Source organism: Fundulus heteroclitus, chromosome 16, assembly GCF_011125445.2.
Source record: "Fundulus heteroclitus isolate FHET01 chromosome 16, MU-UCD_Fhet_4.1, whole genome shotgun sequence".
Classification (NCBI taxonomy): domain Eukaryota; kingdom Metazoa; phylum Chordata; class Actinopteri; order Cyprinodontiformes; family Fundulidae; genus Fundulus; species Fundulus heteroclitus.
This window is the reverse complement of record NC_046376.1, coordinates 18,146,300-18,166,225: the sequence shown is the minus strand read 5'-3', so window position 1 is coordinate 18,166,225 and position 19,926 is coordinate 18,146,300. Positions and strand designations below refer to the sequence as shown.

The 19,926-nt window shown below is 39.7% G+C and overlaps 1 protein-coding gene across 1 annotated transcript; it reads right to left on the bottom strand.

Moving 5' to 3' along the window:
* Window positions 1-1,349: 1,349 nt before the first annotated feature.
* LOC105932066 (dual specificity mitogen-activated protein kinase kinase 6) lies at window positions 1,350-19,789 on the bottom strand. Its single transcript, XM_036147955.1, has 12 exons — window positions 19,445-19,789; window positions 9,000-9,069; window positions 7,919-7,967; window positions 7,714-7,827; window positions 7,449-7,568; window positions 7,247-7,363; window positions 7,097-7,148; window positions 6,879-7,006; window positions 6,616-6,693; window positions 3,330-3,469; window positions 3,088-3,133; window positions 1,350-2,851 (listed from the first exon to the last, which is right to left on the bottom strand). Exons 1-12 carry the CDS (start codon window positions 19,461-19,463, stop codon window positions 2,774-2,776), a joined length of 1,011 nt encoding a protein of 336 aa, XP_036003848.1. The 5' UTR covers window positions 19,464-19,789; the 3' UTR covers window positions 1,350-2,773.
* Window positions 19,790-19,926: the final 137 nt, after the last annotated feature.

Below are 19,926 nucleotides of genomic sequence, written 5' to 3'. Positions count from 1 at the left end.
CTTCCCAGAAGAGTTGTAGCTGTTCTAGCTGCAAAGGATGGACCGATGTCATATTGAACCCCTATGGATTAGGAATGGGATGTCACTTAAGATCATGTGTAAGTCAAGGCAGGAGAGTGAATACTTTTGGCAATATAGTTTATATCTTGATTTTGGGTGTCCAGAACCCTTTTCATAAGCAAACTTAAAAAATAAAAATCCCACATGGGCCTTTTGTCCATGTCTCTTCAAACTAGAAAGGTTTCTAACAATCAAAGATCTCGTTTTCTGGATTCATTGTATGGGTATGGTTTGATATCTGATTATAACGCAATACCAACTATACTTATTAAAGTAGCTAGAATTGTTTTAATTAGTATTCAAGGACTTCCCAATTTGGAGAGATACTCATCTGCTGTGATGATAACCATTAACTTAACCACTCTTCAAAATGGGAAAGACAGGTTAATTCAAGTAGGGCATATGATGGATGTGCTTAGTTTTTGTCTTAGTGGTCAGAAAATAACTCTTCTAAACATGCCCATATCCACAAAGGAATAATTTAAATGTTAAAAACAACCAAATCTGTGTCAAACATCTTGACAGTCACAAAGTCTCCAAAACATACATTTAACACAGCATTTCTTCAGAGCTACTAGCAATTTTGGAGAGCACAATAAATGATCAAACAGTAAAGGGCTTGTATTTGGGGAATGAATAGGGTTTAGTTACACTAGGACTGCCTATGTGTTTGCTCAGGCAAAGTGCTAAATATCCTTTCCAGCATAAATCACATTGTAATTACTCTGCATGTTCTTGGCAACAGCTGTGATGAAGATCTGTTCACGGTTACAGCCGAGCCAAAAAACAAATGCTCAGATGGAAATCCTGCAAACGTTCTTTTATCAACTGTTAGCTAAAATCTGATACCTTGAAGCAGGAAAAGTCCAATATATGACTTTTCGCAAGTCAACCTAGAAGTGTAATTGTTCGATTTGGTGGTGGAAATAAAAATGACACTTTAACCTGTTGCAAAATAACGTAATTACATCGCGAACCCCAAGGTGTTACCTGAATTCCCCGTAACAGAAGCAGAAATGACGGCTGCTGTCAGCTTTACTGAACAATAAAGCTTTTATTTTTTTGTCTTTCCATAGTTCAAGTTTGTCAGTGCCACCAGTGAAAAGGTGGCAAACAGAGTGAAAGAGTAAGAGGTAGAGCAAGTGTTCCATTCTTACTGTGATCAGTGTAAAAAAGAAAAAAATACATAACAGGGACTGGCCATCTAAAGAGGCCAACAGCTTCTGTTGTGTTGCTAGCTTTCCCTTATTCAAAAATACAAAAACTCCTAACTGACTGGTTTTCTTTTGTTTTTTTAAGTAGCAAACCAGAGTGACGATGCACAGATGGCCCGTCGTACTATCATTGGTTTCTGAACATTCGGAGTAGGAAAACAGCCTCTGCATAGTATGTGTGGTCTGACAGAAATAACTAATGCCTGCCAAACAAGATAATCTCTGCATACTGTATGGAAGAGCACAGAAAACCTGAGCAGTGGAGTCTGACAGCACATCGGTCCTGCGAGATGTCTGGTATTCAGCTGGCCATCTGAGAACGGTCGGCGTGTCTCGCTGCATTCAGACTAACTACCGTTCGGATACACTTTGACAGGTGTGGACAGCGCCAGGTTACATTAAAAAATAGGAAATAATATTTACATCTTCAGCATATAAATTACTTCCCTAACACACCGTCTCTGTAAGGCATATTGAGCTCTTGGAAACAGTCAAACACACACACAAAAAAAAAAAAAAACATAAGTGCCTCTTACAAAAAGAAAAAAGACTATACTGACTGCAGATTTTAAAAGATCAGCAGAGGCAGAGAAAACATTGATGGAACAAGTCTAAAAATGGAAAATGGGGGAGAAAAAAAACAACTATTAATGCGGTTTTTCATAAGAACAAATTGGAAAAATGGCACATTGAAAGAGATAAAGCTTTAAGCTTGATTATGCAAATCCTGAATACTATCAGGTAGTAACAATCACAACACTGGAGCAGACTCCTTGATACCCGAGAAAGACGAAGAACACAGAGTGGTCACTGCCTCTGATCGAACTTGATACGGGACGCTTTACATTCACACCATCGAGCGCTCCAGGAATGACTCCCCATGCCCGGAAGGTGACCCTCTGACATTTTTTTTTCAATTCAGTTTTCTCTCAGCCCCTGAGCCTCCCACAGTGTGCAGCCCTTCCTCTGACCAATCACATCGTGGCAGAAGCAGGTCAGACAAGGAAAGATCGAGTCTTGTAGTATTCACGCTTGTCAATTATAAACAGTATCAAAAAAAGTTCAGTATTATGAGGCAGAATGAAAACAAATACGCAAATATAGCTTTCGTCACACGGCAACATAACGAAATTCATCAACATTTCACAAAACATATAATGAGCCGGCTCTGTCACTCTGAAAAGAGCTTGGGGGAGTGGAGGTGGTGGAGGGGGTTAAAACAGCTAATTTCATTCTGTTCATATTTTTGTCAGGTTGGAGAGGAGAAGTGAATGGGACCTCTCCCGGTTGACCGTAAAAAGTCCACGTTACCGCCGCTCTCCCTGTCCAGAGCTGCTGTCAGTCTTTGAGTTGCCCTTCTGTTTCTGCGGGTGCGTGAGAGTCCATCATTCCAGTGAGTGTTTTTAAACTTATTTTAAAAAAATAGGGGTGTGGGGACATTGGTTCTTTGGATGACAGGTCCCACCCACGCTGACGAGGTGGAGCCTGGATTGAGCCCATCAATCATCCAGGATGACCTTGACGAAGCTGGCCACATCTGTCTCTTTAGCGTCATGGAGAGTGAAAAACGGGTGTTGCTGCAGGAAAAGGAGAATAAAGGGGTGAGAAACCAGTTATTGAGTCCCTAAGGAGGACTTGCATTTAAACATTGCAGGCACTATTAAATATAAAGATCATTTTGGTGGTTTAATGGGATGAGTCTGAACTCTTGTGGACAAAAAAAACAAACAAACAAGGGACATACTGAGGACCACACAGTGATTATGCTGCATTTATAGTAAGCAATGTTTGAGAAAAAAATAATAATACTAACAATTAATTCTGTGTAGGCTGGTCGTTCACCCGGTTTCTTTCTTAAGCTGTAAAAAAAAAAAAAAACAAGAGAATTGTTTTCAAAATACATATTTATGATGATTAAGCATAAAACATCTTAAAGTTGCAGATATGCAACGTTGTAACCTGGAATCATTCACGTTAACACAGAGCAAACACTGACCCCTGCTGGGCCTTCATGTTTTCTTTTAGTGGACAAAACCCGGCTAGCGTGAGGCTCACCATTGTGAGATGAAGTCTACAAACTCGGGGGAGAAGCGGTCTGCCGGCAGCTGTGGAGACGGCTCATCCACCACCTGCTTGAGCTGCTGGAAAGGCGTACCCCACGAGTCGTAGGGGAATTTCAGAATGGCCAGCTCGATCTGGCAAGTGGAGGGAGAAAAAGGAAACCTGCTTTAACAAGAACAGTACGCGTTCCTGCTGAATTTCAGGGTTGTAGGAAATGCCTTTAGGTCATGGATGACTTATGTTTGTAAATGTGTCAGTAACTCTGAACACAATGTGAAACTGAAGCCATTTTAGGTAATAAAAAGAAAAAAAAAAGTATACTTTTGGTGAATGTTATATGATGTCCCATTTATATTATTGGACGTCTTGCACATTTAAAATGTGTTTTTTGCATTTATAACCATTTTAAATGAGCCCTTTTCCAGGACTAAATAATATGTAATGTATGCGGAACATCAAACACGTTTTATGTGACAGATGGGGTAAAAGTCAGGTCAACATAAATTATGCAGGAATCATGTCAAACTGTAAGTCACGGTATATATTAGAGAGCTGCAAAAAAACTTGAAATTCATTTACACAATAATGACTCGGCATTATTTGTGTTAGCATACCTTTAAATAAATATGGAGAACATTATACAACAGTTTAGTGCCTTGCTAAACTGCACATGCATTTTTTGGTTAAATCTTAATGTATTTTACAGGGATTTTAAATCACAAGCCAGCACAAACTATAAAAAGTGTGGAGTATTCAGCCTCTTTTACTCTGGTACACTCACAGAAGATCCGGTGTAATCAGGTCATCAAGAAGTTACTTAACTAGAGTACATCTGTGGGTGATTAATTTTCAACATAAATCCAGCTGTTCTGCGACTGTGTTGTCGGTGAACATTACTAAATAAACAGCATCATGAACACAGCAGACTGGTCGGGGATGAAGATGCGGGGAAGTTTAAAGCACAAACATGCTTATTTTCAGCTTTGAACATCTCGGAGAGCACTACAGAAGTGAAACGATTATGGCTCAAGTTCAAATCTACCAATGACCCTGAATACTTCCTGAATACACCCTCACCATGGTGAAATGTGCTGGTGGCAGCAAATCTAATCGAGAATCTGTTGCCTCACTTTAAAGTTTGATGCTTGCATTTTAATTTCCATGCAATCTTACTGAGATGGGGCCATTTTACAAAAACAGACGAGCAAAGAATTCAACATCTAGATCAGGGGTTGGCAACCTGCGGCTCTTTGATGCATCTGATGCAGCTCAGCTGTTGAAAACAATTATGTCGCTGAGCTGTGTACCTCATGCAGACAGAACTCAATGCTGGCTGACGAACACTCCTCACCAGTTGGTAGCAGTAATGCGCACTGAAAAGATGTTTGCCAACTGCCAATAAACTTAAGAAGAAGAAATAATGCTGTTGCGAGTGGCTGCAGAGCGAAATAAGTAGAGAAGGCGGCATTTTCAGATGCTGTTTTTTTGTAATAAATTCTACAAATGACAAAGGGACCACGGTGACACGGGACCTAAAATAACATGGAGTCATTGATGAGGGTGAAGAGAGCTAAACAGTAGGGTAAGAGTCGTTTCTATATCTGACGTTTGTTCATTTTCAAAGTGAGGAAAAGCGAACTGCGCTTGGCTCGAGGCTGTGAGCCGAGTCCTGCTTCAGGTGCCGCCTGAACATCTGATAGCTCATCTAATGCAGCTGGTAGCTTGTTAATGACGGGAGCTCGTTTACGTGCGTAACTTTCCCGGATGTGATTAAAATGTGTTCAGATTAAAAGAAAAGTATTCCGAAAGTACCGTTTATATGGGATGAAAATCAAATAATCCAACCATGACGTGCGTTTACTGGCACCAAGCTTTATTCAAAATAAAAACTCTGACATTAGCAGAGTTGATGATTTCCATAAAACAATAGAAGTTTTGTACTTCTACAAAAAAAAAAAAAAAAAAAAAAAAGAGGCAAAGATGCGTTCTGCTCCCAGTCAAAAAAAATGTGTTATATGCAGCGTGATTTAATTTAAAATTTCAAAAGGGTTTTATGGCTCCCAGTGTTTTCTTTACTGTGTGAAACGGGTCCAAATGGCTCTTTGAGTGGTAAAGGTTGCCGACCCCTGATCTAGATGTATAAGCTGTAATTGTAGTGAACCTTTTCACTACAATTACTACAATTCACTCTTCCCAGTCCATCAGTCTTGGAGGCTCATCACCAACTGACCAATCAGTGATCGCAATTTGTTCCAACGTGAAACGCCTCTTACATGCAGGAGCTTTGCTGGGATTTTACATTACAAACGCATTGCTGTCAGAGGGATTTTGTTAAAAAAAAAAACATCAGAAAAAGTGGTTAAACTTTGTCTGTGGGGAAAGTACAATTCAGAAATGAAGTATCACAAACGTTTAGAGGGTGGAATAGTTCATTCCTTTTAGACAATTGACAAACTACCGCATGTTTGTCTGTAGGAAGGCAGCTCACCTTTTTTTTCATTATTGTATACTTAGTGGTTATATTAAAAGGGTGGTGCTTGATGCTAGTCTACTGTGTTTAATGTATTCTGAATATATGTACTTTGCAACTTCTGGTTGCACACGTTTTTTTGGTTTAACAAGACTCCAATTTTGCACACAGCATAGGGTAGTGTAATATAAAGTTTTCCCTCCTAACACAGAATTTCACTATACATCTGTGCCATGGATCGATCGATGGTAGCATGAAAACATCAACGGTTGAAACAATTTCATGTTGGGTATTTAAACTTGGGCTTTAAAGTCAATTTTGCTGCGGTTACCTTGAATTATAACTTCACTGATGACAATTAAAACTAATTTTTGCCTTAATGGTGGTAAATAAGTCAAAAATGCCTCTGTGAGCTTCATTATCACCGGTATTACAACGCCTCTGTTGTCAGGGATTAGATCTGACACTTGTGGGAGGAGCGATCTTACAGTTGCCGTTGCGTCAGTTATGTGATGCCTTTTGTTGATCTATCACCTAAAACCTTAATAAAATACATTGAAGCTTATGGTTGTAACATGATAAAATATTTTTTTAAGAAACGTTCAAGAGGTATAACTTTTGCAAGGCACTATATATTACAACCAACTCAATACCTAGAACAACTTTGGGGAGCAAGAAATAAAAGAAGACATTTTTAGTCATTATTGTGTCACACTGATACCTACATGATTACACAAGGCTAAACATTCACAGCTGGAAAATAATAGAGATATACTAATAATAAAAATTAAGACAACACATATTTCTTACCATAGTGATACCAAGACTCCAGATGTCTGATTTGACACTGTAGCCCTGCTGGTTGAGGTCAGGGTTGATCCTTTCAGGCTGAAAGGTAAACATTTTACGATGTGAGAAATTCATCTATAATGTCAAACTGTCCACATCTACCGAGGCTGCCTTTCTATTTTGATATCAATTAGAAATGTTAACACTTCCGCATTTAAAAAGCGTCGCTAAACTAGACAAAACAGCAGAAGTCCATTTCATTCCTCCTCCTCCCCCCCTCTTACCGCCATGTAGGGCTTGCAGCCTGCGTCCATCGTTTTGGCCACGGAATCCACAAGGTGGCCGCTGATGCCAAAGTCGCACATTTTCACTTGGCCGTGAATGTTGATCAGGACATTGGAGGGCTTCACATCTGGGGACAGATGTTGAGAACGCTTGAACAATACTGTATAAAGCACCTTAGAGGTATAAACTGATACCACTGGTGAGTAGATTTGCTTACCTCTGTGTATTACTGAGAGGTTATGGTGGAGATGCTCTAAAGCCTTGACAATCTATGGAGTAATCACAGGAAAGGAAAAGCTGAGATCTATGCACATTTCCCCAAATATATTTAAACATCTGTGGAGGGGCTTTGAAACAAATGACGTACTGCTACTGTGATCTTGCCCAAGATGTCCTCGGGAATTGTTTGGCCTTTCTGAATAACCTTTTTATAGAACTTATCCAAAGACGTGTCCATCAGTTCCATGCAGATCCAAACGTCTCCCTGAGAATTAAAAAAAATAAAATAAAATAACAGAAATAAAAATCACTGAAATATTTACTTAATAACAATTGTAAACTGGCGTTACCTCTCTGAAAAGGGCACCGTAGAAGGTCACGGTATAGAAGCAGTCTACTGTTCTCATGGAAATGTCCAAGTCCATCAGAAGCCTCTTCTGCTCCAGAGTATTGACCGTGGCACGAATCCTCTGAGGACGCAAGTTGTACAAACTTACTATAAGGTTTCAAAAGTTGCTTTACTTTAGCCTATTCAAATGTATACAACATGAAATAAGATGATTTATGGCGCTTTAAATTAAAAAAAGGAGAATGTAAATCTGCTTCCAAGTCTACCTTGACAGCCATGATCACGCCACTGGGGACGTGCTTCATCTTGTCCACCACTCCATAGGCGCCCCTCCCCAGCTCTTCGATCTGCTCCAAGTCGTCAGCTTCAACCACAAAGTTCTGCATGGAGGAGTCAGCAAAATGGTACCATGCCACATGTTCAGCACAGAAAGAAAACGGCAGGATGTGCAGTAGTATAACACGGCTTTACCCGATCTCCGATGGTGACGCAAGCTTTAGAGTCGAGGTCTCGAGGTGGCCTGCAGACGGAAAACAGCTAAATTATCAGAAAGAACGGAAAGTGCGAGGGAGCTGTCTCTGACCACATTACATTTAGAAACCTCATTATAAAAGGGTTTTGCAAAAGTATTTGTACCCTTTGCCTTTTCCCACATAATTACTTAAAGTGATAGATCAACAAAGGTCTCCATCTAAAAATGTCTGTTTTACTACTTATGTAGTAAGTCCATCAGAGTCAATAAGCTGTTAAATAAATACTTGCAGCAGTTACAGTACCCTACTTGTTCTCATCTCTCTATTCTTTGCTAAATAGTTCAAGCTCAGTCAGATTGGATGGGAAATGTCCTTGAACATTAACTGAACTCCAAGGAAATGTTCTGATCTATACCACTCCACGTTAGTGCTGGTTTCATGTCCCTGGTCTTGCTCAAATGTTATCCTCTGCCCCCGTCAATCTTGTTGGTAAGTCTGCTGTGTTGTCATTAATATTTACCGAACAGAGCTGAAATATAATCAAACCCTGCTTTAAAATCCTTTACAACTTTATTCCTGTCCTGTCTGGTGTGTTCCTTCTGTTGCTAATGGCCACCAGGGGGCCTCAGAGAGTGTTTGAATTCTCACAGAGATTGTAAAAAGTTCACATTTGCTTGAACTAACAAACTATTATTTTTTATTTCCTTTAATAGCAAAAGGTTAACACTTTAAAATTCAAAAGAACTGAAAATATACTATCTGTCATGTACAATAACATGTTTCAAGGTATTTCAAGTCAGGTTTTTTGCCTCTGGACTTATTTACGTATTCTGTTTCAAACAAATGTTAGAGGAAAAAGGGTTTAACTGGAAATGGCCCACACATTCTGTTTAACACAATGTGATTAAACTTAAGTTTAGGTAACTTATTTAATAAACCCCCCACCCAAAAAAAAACAACAACTCCAAAACAAACTTAAGAGAAACTTTAGGTGTGCTATAAATTTGCCAGCTTCAGTACTGGCAGGCCATTTGTCGGTGGTTCTGGTGTCATTGCTGGCATTAAGAAAAGGGTCTTACGCTGTAGCCTGTTGTGGCATAGGTGAAAATGCATCTTTGGGCAGCTTTGGCCCCGGGGGCCTCTTCCTACCTTGAAAAGGCACAAAACAAATAGAAAGAAAATATTACAATCCCTCCCAGCACCAACACACACATATAATAATCAATCAAAGACAAATAACATCTCCCATAAGGTAGGTAGTTCCAAATCCTGGTTGATTAAAAAGACAGCTCCTCAAGTGTTTTGTTTATAAACCCCATCACTCCAAGCTGACTTTTTTCCCCATCACAAAAATGGGTCACAAATCAAAATCTTGATAATATCTTAACATCAGTCTATTGGGCTATTTGCATGATATTTATTAGGCAACCAATTAAAAGGGAGGCTACCTGAGCAGGTAGCTCAATGAATTAAGCAACTACTACCAGCTAGTTATATTTATATAACGAAGCAAAAAGCAGAACAGGAACGACGCATAACATGCCTCAATCTAGCAGGTGTTTACATTTTTTGCTCAAATCCATGCAACTGTCGCAACATGCCTGCTCGATATGAGGGATTGCTGCGCAGTGCAGCCGACTGTCCACCGTGGCTACACGCTCTTTCAGGAGGAGTGAATGGAGCAAGTCAATGACTCGATGCAATCTGCTGAGTTTCGTTACATGGAAAACTTTTAACCAATACGTCGGGATGATTTGATTGAATCGACTTTGTGAGGTGCCTTGAGATGATGTGTTGTGAATTGGGGCTATGCAAAAAAAACTGAACTGAATTAATTACAAAACAATGTTATGTAAAGATAACATTGCTATGCTTGCAATAATCAACGTACATTATTTTGGCAGGATGAAATTTGTTTTTTAACATGCAAAAAAATAAAAAAAATTATCTAGGCAATACTGTGAGAACCTAATACTAAGACATGCCTAGGTTTCAACTTAAATAACTAACCCACGCTGGCTTATTCTCTTGGAGTTCTTCTGTTTTCGCATATTTGTTGTACGGTTTTATTGTTGTGCTTTGTTTTTATATTTGTACAGCACTTCGGTCAGGTGCTATGTTGTAACTTAAGTGCTTTAGAAATAAGTATGGTATGGTATGAGGTCACCATTAATCAGCATCAGAAGTTATTTTAAACAAATTGTTCCCTGAAACTGAGGTGCTCTCTCACATGTAAAGAAAAGTGACTGTCAGCTCTGGTATGAAGTAAAAATGCGGGTAGGTGAAAGGGAACCATACCTTCCTCTCTTACAATCTTTTTTTTTTTTATTATAGACACTGCAGAGTCATTCTGCTTTGTTTATCTTTAACATCCTACGTTCATTTTTTTTTCTGTTTCTACTTGTTTTACAATAACATCTCCATTGTATTGTTGCTCAAGCATTGTAAGTTAATGTGAGCCGCTTTGGGACCTTTCTGTGCTAAATGAGCGATTGCAATCCGTTCATAAACACCGTTTACCAGAAGCCTCAGGGACTTCCCAAAAGTCACTGCAAGTCTCTGCCAGGATGACACATCTACTCAGCCTACAGGCGGCTTCTCAGCAAGAATGCCTCAACTTTCCTTGACAAATGATCTGTTTTGTGCGCTTCTTTGGAGGCCGAGGGGGAAATCTGAACAGTTCGACAGGTTGCGAAATTTTAACACAGTCTGATCAGACAATAAAATAAATAAAATAAAAAGATCATTTAGACAGATTTTCACAAACATTTGGTAGGAGCATGCAGTTTTTCCTAACGTGCAGTTATGCAACTCTACATTTAGAAAGCACATCCTAAAAATCAATGCAATGTTAAACCGTAATTATTATTATTGCAGGACTGTATTGCCCAGACTTAGTCACACCACGCAGCTTTGGAGGAAGTATGACAGGGTAAACCCTCCCCTCGTACAATAAGCTGGAAGGGAAGTGATTTTTTGTTTTTTTCAAAGATTCTAGATATCACGGACCACCAATGAAACCTAGACACATCCGTTTTGTGTTGCCAGGCTGCAATAGGCCCACGGCGTCCGGGCAGACTATGGCCTCATGTGGTGGGGAGAAAGTAAGTGTTATTTACTCACACATGCTTGAACAAAAATAGATTTTACATTTCCTCTGTGTGGGATAGAGCAAGAGCATTCAAAGCCTCCAGATGACCCAGACACCACACAGGCTTTTGCACATGCAATGCAATTAGAACAGCAGGCAGATATTATGGGGTATTTAACAATGCTATACTTTTTGTAACCAACCTCCCAAGTTAAATCAATGGATTTATAACAAACGCATTTACTATAAAGTACAAGTGACTGCTTCCCCGCTGTAAAGTGTTAACGGCCTTGAAATAGTATCCCCTCTCAGTCAGCAACCTCAGCAACTGGTGTGTTCAGCAGACAGTCAGCCAAGGCTGTAGATAGGGATGTGACTAACAGCCGATCCGAATGGACACATCCGTTCAAAACACAACCGTCACGACCCTTTGGGGCAAATGATGTCACTTTATTTGGCTTCCATGCAGTCCTGTTGGGGCAAACAGAGGCCAAGCTCACTGCAGCTTTCTGCTTGGTAGAGCTTTGAACTCTAAAGCGGAGCCCTAAGGTTAGACATACTCAGATCTGATCCCAATATTTGGATTTAAATATCTGACTTTGGTAAAATAACTTGATCCCAAATACTTTTGCCAAGAACAATTGTTGCTGCTGTTAGCCTTGTTGTTGCAGTGAATATGAATAATCCTGTTATCAACCCTACTGCTGCAATTGAGCCAATATCCTTCGTTTTATTTATATTTACATAACTAATAAATCTATGACCCTTCTAGATTACTTGGTCTGCAGCATTATTAAACCTTTATTTAAGAAGGAAAGTCATCATTGTGATTAATAATAACCTCTTTTTCAAGGGACACCCGGCAAATTAATAAAAACAGATACAAAACATTACATGTAAAACATCAAAGCATCCTCAAAGTCTATTTAAAAAAAATGAAAACTGTAAAATGTTACATCAGGCTTGAATTAAAAACACTGACGATTTAAAGAAGTCATCTAATCAATCCAGATTTAAAATCATTCAGGGAGAGCAAGCAGTCAAGCTGCAAGACATTTTGCAGAGTCTTCCAAACAGCAGGTCATCTGTAACAGGCTGCAAATGTATGTATAAAGTTTAAGTAAACTGACAAATATGGAGGAACAATAAGTGCATCATTTACTGTTTTTATGGTGAAAAGAAATACAGCAATTTGTGGGAATCTTGGCTGTCCAAGATATTTTTTCGGTGTGACATTTAAATCTGCATTTAAATTTGAAATATGACCGAATGCAATTATTATATCCAGGTCAGCAGCACAGTTACAGTACTGAATGCAACTCTCGCACCGAGATCCTATTGCTCATTAGATCTTCAGCCCTTTGGTTGGCGGTAATGCGCTTAAAGTGGGTTTGCTGCCACACGGAAGGGAAGGGAGAGTTGCAGCTAGCAGGGAGATCAGTGCGACCGAGCTAGAAGTACGCACTTTTCCACCCAACCCTAAAAAGTGCGTGACAATGGACTCTGCAAAAGAGAGCAATCAAAATTTTAATGATGTGATGTGTTTAATAATTTATTTATTATATTATGGGCATTTTTTCAATTAATTTCAGTATTATTTGCAGTTTTATCATCCGAAGAAGTATTCTGTTTTCCAAGTGCACCCAATACTACTACTACTACTACTACTACTACTACTACTACTTTAGTTTGTGTTTTTTAATGATTGGAGATCAGTTAGAAAGTTTGAGTTCATCTGTTGGATCAGAGTTTATTAGATTATTACATAGCCTTGTTTATTAGCAGCACTGTGCACTTTATGTTGAACCAGGATCGACGTAGCCCTATTTTTAGAGTAGAATGTATTATGAGGCCCTGTTGGGGTTGCAGTTATAGACTTATAGCCAAAATGACAGTGATGATCTTTTCCAATCACTTTTAGGTGTGTATGTTATCATTATTATAATAAAAACCGAAAAGAGTACTGTGATCAAATCTGCAGACAACATCACCCTTTTCTGCTACCAGATGTGTTTCAGACAGTTTTTTTCTTTGGAGCCAGTCTTAGGGAAATATCAGGAAGTTTTAGAGCACTCCACGCATCCTTCTGCTGACAAGCTTTATATAGATGCTGATTTCATTTCCCAGCAGGACTTGGCACCTGGCCACGCTGCAGAAAGTACTAAAAGCTGGTTCAGTGACCACGGTGTTACTTCATCGCCATAGCCTGACCAGAACCCCATAGAGAACCTATGGAGTATTATCAAGAGGAAGATGAGAGAGATGAGACCCAACAATGCAGGTGACCTAAAGGACACTATCAAAGCAACCTGGGCCATTACCCCTCAGCAGTGCAACAGGCTGATCACCTCCATGCTGCGCTGCATTGCTGCAGTAATTCATGCACAAGAAGGTACAACCAAGTGTTCACTGAAACAGAAATAGACATATTTTTCAGAAGCCTGACATTTCTGATTCAAATATCTTCTTATTGATCTTAGCTTGGCAGTGATCGCCCCCCATGGATCAATAAAGAATATCTTGTGTAATATTTGAATTTTCCGAGCTGTTGTTGTCTGTAAGCTATAATCATCAACATTTCTAGTAATAAAGGCTTAAAATACTTCACTCTGTGTGTAAGGAATCTATATGAGTTCCACTTTCTTAAATATTGCACATTTGTACATTATTTTAGGTTTTGAGATGTACCGATAGAAGGGCAGAGATGGTTACTGGTTTTAATGAATAGCATGACCGAAGTAGTATAGTTAGTTAGTCCTGCTCTTTATAAGTCCAACTATGGTTTGTTATTGAATGCATCACATCAGATGTGAGCAGCAGGAGGCTGTGACAGCTCAGTGGGGATATCGTAACCACCACACAGCAATGCAAGTACCCACTGCAGCCTTCTTTGAACATTACAAATGCACAAGGCAGCCTTTACTTTTTAAGAGCTTTTTGTCCTCGCTACAAGCAGAAGCAAACTACAGAACAGTTCCAGTGTTTCCACTAGACATTATGTCTACTTGTATAAAGCTATATTCTGTAAGAATATAGCTTTATACAAAGAGACATATTCTGTCTCTCTTTTTATGTTTCATGTCTATCACATAAATTTATACATGGTTATATTTTGAAGGCTACCTGCCATCCTTCCTTCCTACTTGATTAAATGAAAATGTCTTTCAAATCTACATCTGCCAGTTTATAATATTTTATAAGTATAACTTTATTCAATTTCAATTGTATTACATTTGGAATCTGTTTCTGATCCATTCATGGGGTCTATCTAGCAACAGAAAATGCATTTTTCAAGAATAAAGCACCCATTTTATTTAATTGATGGACTCAGGAAGGTGGATTTTTGTTTCCAACAGACAGACTTGTGGTGATTTACAACAATCAAAGCAATTGGTATTTTTGTAGGACATCTGAAAATGACCATAGAGCCGTTTACTTGTTGAGAATGTGCTGCATTGAGCGTTAATGCTAATAATAATAATAATAATAATAATAATAATAATAATCGTCTTTAAACATGATCATCATCCTCGTATCAGGCAAATGTTCCCAGAATATTGGAGTAATCAGGGCAACAAGTGAAATAAACACATGTCCTTTTTCAGTTGTGACACAACAGAAAAAAAACTGAGAAAGGTTGCATTTATCCCACTGGATCTTACGCTACTGACACAAGCAATACTAATTCTGTCGGGGATAATTCTTGGTCATTTATAAACGTTTCTCTTTAATGACCGCCTTATGTTCTACCATCAGAACAGACTCCGCAGACGTATTCCCAGCCAGCACACTACAGACTCCGTAGGACTTTTTAGAGCAGCCATCCTCAGAAACTGAGCCCGTTTACAAAACGCATTAACATTTACCAAGGTGGGCACAAATAAGTCGCGAGTTTACCTGCGTGCAAACCCAGGTGACTGAGGTGAATGCAAAGGAGCAACGACTCAGCCTAGTAGAAACACCAAATGCGGCTGCACATTTGGTTGTACTGGGCACTGCGCAGACTCTCCGCGGACATTTTAAACTTCATAGTCGAGTGCCCTTATTGGCTATTTCTTTTGACAAATTCCTACATTTCCCAGCAGCACCCCCCGCTCGCACGCCTGTCAGCCCGTGGTGCAGAGATGCTGCATGCCTTGCAAATCGCAGCTGCCTTGGAGACTTCTTTCGCGCCGAGCAGTTTATAGGGACGTTGCGTACGCATTTGTGAAGTTGAGCTCTGCACGTACCTGTCCACGGACTCATGTCCGCCTCATTATGTGGGAGCCTAGAGACAGAAATAGCTCAGGATGCGGTCTGAAGCCATTTAGAAATGGTAATTTTATTAAAATTAACTGTTTACGCACAGACATATAATAATTTACTACATGCCCTGACCTTCTTGGGTGGGGCAGGCAACTTTGTTGGTAGGGTGGGCTGCCCATTTTGTTGAATGGTAGGGGAAAAACTGAGTCCTCTCATCCAGCAGCAATTGCAGTTCCTTGCTAGTATTTACCCTCTTGGCTTTTCTTTGTTACATACAAACTGTAATTGTAATGTGTTTTAATCGTATCGTATGTGATGAAAATTGGATGTGAACGTGTCCACCCACTTTACTATGAAGCTTCAAAAAGGTTCTGGTGCTTCCAATTACCTTCCTGCGACACGTGCTGTCGCGTGATCTGTCAGTGTAAACACACCGTTTCTTAGAAGCTCCAGATCCACTAAGCTAGAGGCATGGGCACCATGAAGAGCTCTCCAAACAAGTCAGGGACATAGTTGTTGAGAAGTACAAGTCTGGGTGGGGTTAAAAATTTTTTTTCCAACTCTTTGATGTTCCCACAGAGCTTTATCAAATCCATCATCTTCAAATGGAAAACACCTGGTACCATAACAAACCTACCAAGAGAGGGTGCCCATCAGAAGTCACTGACTGGGCCAGGAAGGCATTAATCAGAGAAGTAGCACATAGACCAAAGTTACTCCTAAAGGAGCTGCAGAGATCCACAATAAGATGTACACTTCATAGAGATGGGCTTTATGTTAGAGAGGCCAGATAAAAATACTTAAAGTTAAAAATTAGAAGGTACGTTTAGAGTTTGCCGAAAGGCACGTGGGCGACTCCCCAAATGTAAGGAGGAAGGTCCTCTGGTCAGAGGAGACTAATGCTGAACTTTTCAGCCACTAAGGAAAACAATGTCTGGTGCAAACCCAACACATTCTATTCCCCCAAGAGCACCATCCCCACAGTGAAACACGGTGGTGGCAGCATCATGCTGTGGAGATGTTTTTTCAGCTGCAGGGACTGGGAAACTGGTCCGAGTCAAGGGGAGGAAGGATGGTGGTAAATACTAGGATAATCTTGAGCAAAACCTGTGAGTCTGCCTGTGATTTGAGACTAGGGGTGGCCAATAATTCAATATCAATATATATCGCGATTCGCAATGTGTCTATATATTTAAGAAAAGGTTGAAATGACATTTCCAATATTTCAATATACATTTCAATCGATATTGTAATTATATTGTATCGACAGAAATTTAAAAATACATCGTGATTTAAGTTTTGGCCATATCGACAAGCCCTATTGGAGACCACGACAGATATTCACCTTCCAGAAGAACAATCGCCTGAAGCATACCGTTAAAGCAACCCTTGAGATGTTTAGGGTGAAACATTTAAACATGTTGGAATGGCCTAGTAAAAGTCCAGACCTCAGTACAACTGAGAATCTGTGGTTAGACTTGAAGATCGCTGTTTACAAGAAAGACCCATCCAACATGAAGGACTGGAGCAGTGTCGACTTGAGGAATGGGCAAAAACCCCAGTGACAAGATATGGTGAGCTATAAAGATATATCCAAATCAATTTGCTGCTTTAATTGCAACAAAACATGCAAAGCACTGACTTTATGGGAGTGGACATTAATTGCTTCACATTAAAAAGAAAAAAACACCACATCTCCCAAGTTGTAGGCATGTTCTGTAAATGAAATGGTGCAAGCTCACAATCAAATAATATTAACTCCGGGTTATGAGGCAATAAATCATGAAAAATGCCAAGGGGGGTGAATACACTGTAGCTACCCAGAAGCTAATGCTAATACAGAGTGAGTAAACATTTAGCTGGATCCCTCCAAATGGTCTAGTTCACCTGCTTAACTTGTTAGCAATTGATCGTTAATATAAGCTTTGCATAGGTCTATTTTTGGCAGGACAACACACACACACAAAAAAAAAAAAAACACCTGCCCAGCGACAATTTCATGTTTAAAGCAGTCTGAACATCAAACACTGTTCTTTTAACAGAAATAAAACAACCTACAGTAACCCCTCTCCTCATAAAAAGAGTCTGAATGCCAGGTTGTGTGATCAGGCTGTAGACTAATTTATCCCTGACATATGAAAAGCAAGAAGACATTGAATGCTTTGATGAGAAAGATAAACTGATGAAAGAAATTACAATGATTACACTACTACTAATAATAATGTTACCACATATGCTAAAGCTAAACAGGTCAAGCTTAACAATTATTCCAAATAAACAATAATAATAATAATAATAATAATAATAATAATAATATGTTCATGTTAGTATATGTGTTTCGTATGGCCAGATTGAATTATACCTGTGTGGCAGTCTTGCTATTTTTTAAAAACAAAATAAATAAAAAGATCTAGGTAAAATAGTATGAGACATGTTTAACTTCAAATGAGTGTCTGCCAACATAACAAATTACATTTTTTCTTAATTACGTAATTTTGTAAACATTGTTCAAAAAGATTACAATCCTTTTTGCAATGCTCTTCAGTCTTTGTATGACAGGGAATCAAAATAAAAGTGGTGATTTTGCAGTAAAAAAAAAAAAAAAAAGTAACTGGTTTTCTTTTTTTTGCTTTATTGCCCACCCCAATTTGAGCCAAACACGGTCTCCATAAATGACGTCAGTCTTGGGTTTGAAGCCAATACGGAATGGGATTAGGCCCATCTCTACTCACCGGATACAACGTTGCCAAGACATCAGCACCAGCTGTGGCCAAAGTTCATCAAGCCACACAACACATGACCGCAAATAATCAGACTCTCAAAAAAGGGATCTGAGTAACAGCAATTCTGAGGGATGGGCTGATGCATTTAAAAAAAGGAATAAAGAAAAGAGCTGACTTAGAAGTTTTGCAATCCTGAGTAAAAAAAAAAAAAAGAAAATAGGGAGTTGTCTCCAGAAATGCACGTGTTCTTCTGATCTAACCAAATGCTCAGTGGAAAATACCCGGAATACATACGTAATGTGAACAAGAATTTCTGGATTGTGCATGGGATCAAAGCGTCAATAGCTGTGAGGCGAGTCACCATCAGGAAGCACCAGCCTTAGAGCAGGTCCATATACAGACAGTGATGACTCATGCGCAGATAATCTTCCACACCACCCTATCAGGACTTTAGGGAGAACCCAATCTCTAAACATGCCTCAGCAATACCAGATCTATCTCAAGGCCCTCTTTTAAAATAAATAATAAAAAAGAGTCAGAACGACACGAAGCCCTGTTAAACACGCATTAAATTTAAATGCAGTGCCAGAGCCTGCGTAGCAACCAGAGGAGCTGTTTGCAGCCAGTCAACTGTCAACATCATGGAGAATCTGCGTTTCGGTATTGGTGCCGCAAGTCTGAACCTGCCGCCGTGGGCCCGGGCGCTATGGCTGCGTGAGCGGCGCCCGACAGCGGGTGCTGCCCACCATGGTAACGCTGCTATGATTGTGTAACAGCGCGAGCGCTGAAAAGAAATGCAAATTGACATCATTACAACCACGCCATGCGTGACGCAGAGCAGGAACCTTGATTCTTTTTTCCAAGGAGTGGTTTCTTTGTTGTTTGCTTGCTTCCGCTCCCCCCCCCCCTCTCTTGATTGCAGATCACGGTGGAAATTAAAATGTTAAAAAAAATTATATTAAAATCGAAAAAGTTTTTTTTTTCCCCTTACACGCGGGGCTAAAAATACTTATGCGCCGAACACAGCGCGTGCAAAAAAAAGGGGGAGGAAAAAAAAAGCATAAAAACACCTGTGGTCCTATGAAAGTTTATTGTAGAGCGCAGTGATTTCCAGCTAAAGTTGCTTAACATTTAAAGCGTAGCGAAAGCACTTTTATTGTTATGAAGCCGATGTAAGCTAACGTCAACAGAGCAACTTTAGCCAAACCAATATTAAAAGCTATCCAATAACACGCCAGGGATATATGAAAAATGTGCAACATTCAAAATAAGGAATTCTAAAGGCTTTGTGTACTGAGTTATTTTTATTTATTTTTTTAAGCAGGAAAGACGTGTTGGTAAGCTAGGCTTCCACCTGGCAAGGTTACGTTACACAAAGCTAGCTAAAGTTCTTCCCCCTTCCAGCACAGCGTTGGAGAGAAATATGCGCAGCTGCTTGCAAAAACAATACAAAAAAGACACTTACCTGCTTTAGATAGAGACATTTCCCCGTTGCTTTGATGAGGGGGAAGGGAAGCACAAAGACTTTTGCCTTCTTTTTACTCCCTCCCTCCCTGCATCTACTCTACCCGCTCTGGAACGCTGCTTCGCGGGTGCAAAGATCCAGCGGCGATTTTTATTTAAAAAACAAAATAGGCTATTTGCCTTGGTGCAAGCCTGGGGGCGTAAAAAAATAAACAGCTCACAGGGCGCTAAGCAGCAGGTTGCACAACTTAAAACTTTGAATAAAGCCGAGCTGTTCGAGTTTGCTAACAAAACCTTCGCCGGGGTGGCCAAAGTCTGACAGCTGAAGATTCCAGCGACGTGATGACGTCTTTCCTGTCAGGTGCTACGCCTCATGGGAGGTGCAGTTTCCGTGCTGTAAAATGTCCAGCCTCATACTCTAAAACTGGAATGGGTGACGACAAATAAATAAATAAATAAATAAATAAATAAATAAATAAATAA

Coding starts and splice junctions, on each gene's coding strand:
- LOC105932066 (XM_036147955.1), bottom strand. Junction 7,569..7,713: donor GCGTGATCATGGCTGTCAAG/GTAGACTTGGAA, acceptor TTGCGTCCTCAG/AGGATTCGTGCCACGGTCAA. Junction 7,007..7,096: donor CCTCTCAGTAATACACAGAG/GTAAGCAAATCT, acceptor ATCTGTCCCCAG/ATGTGAAGCCCTCCAATGTC.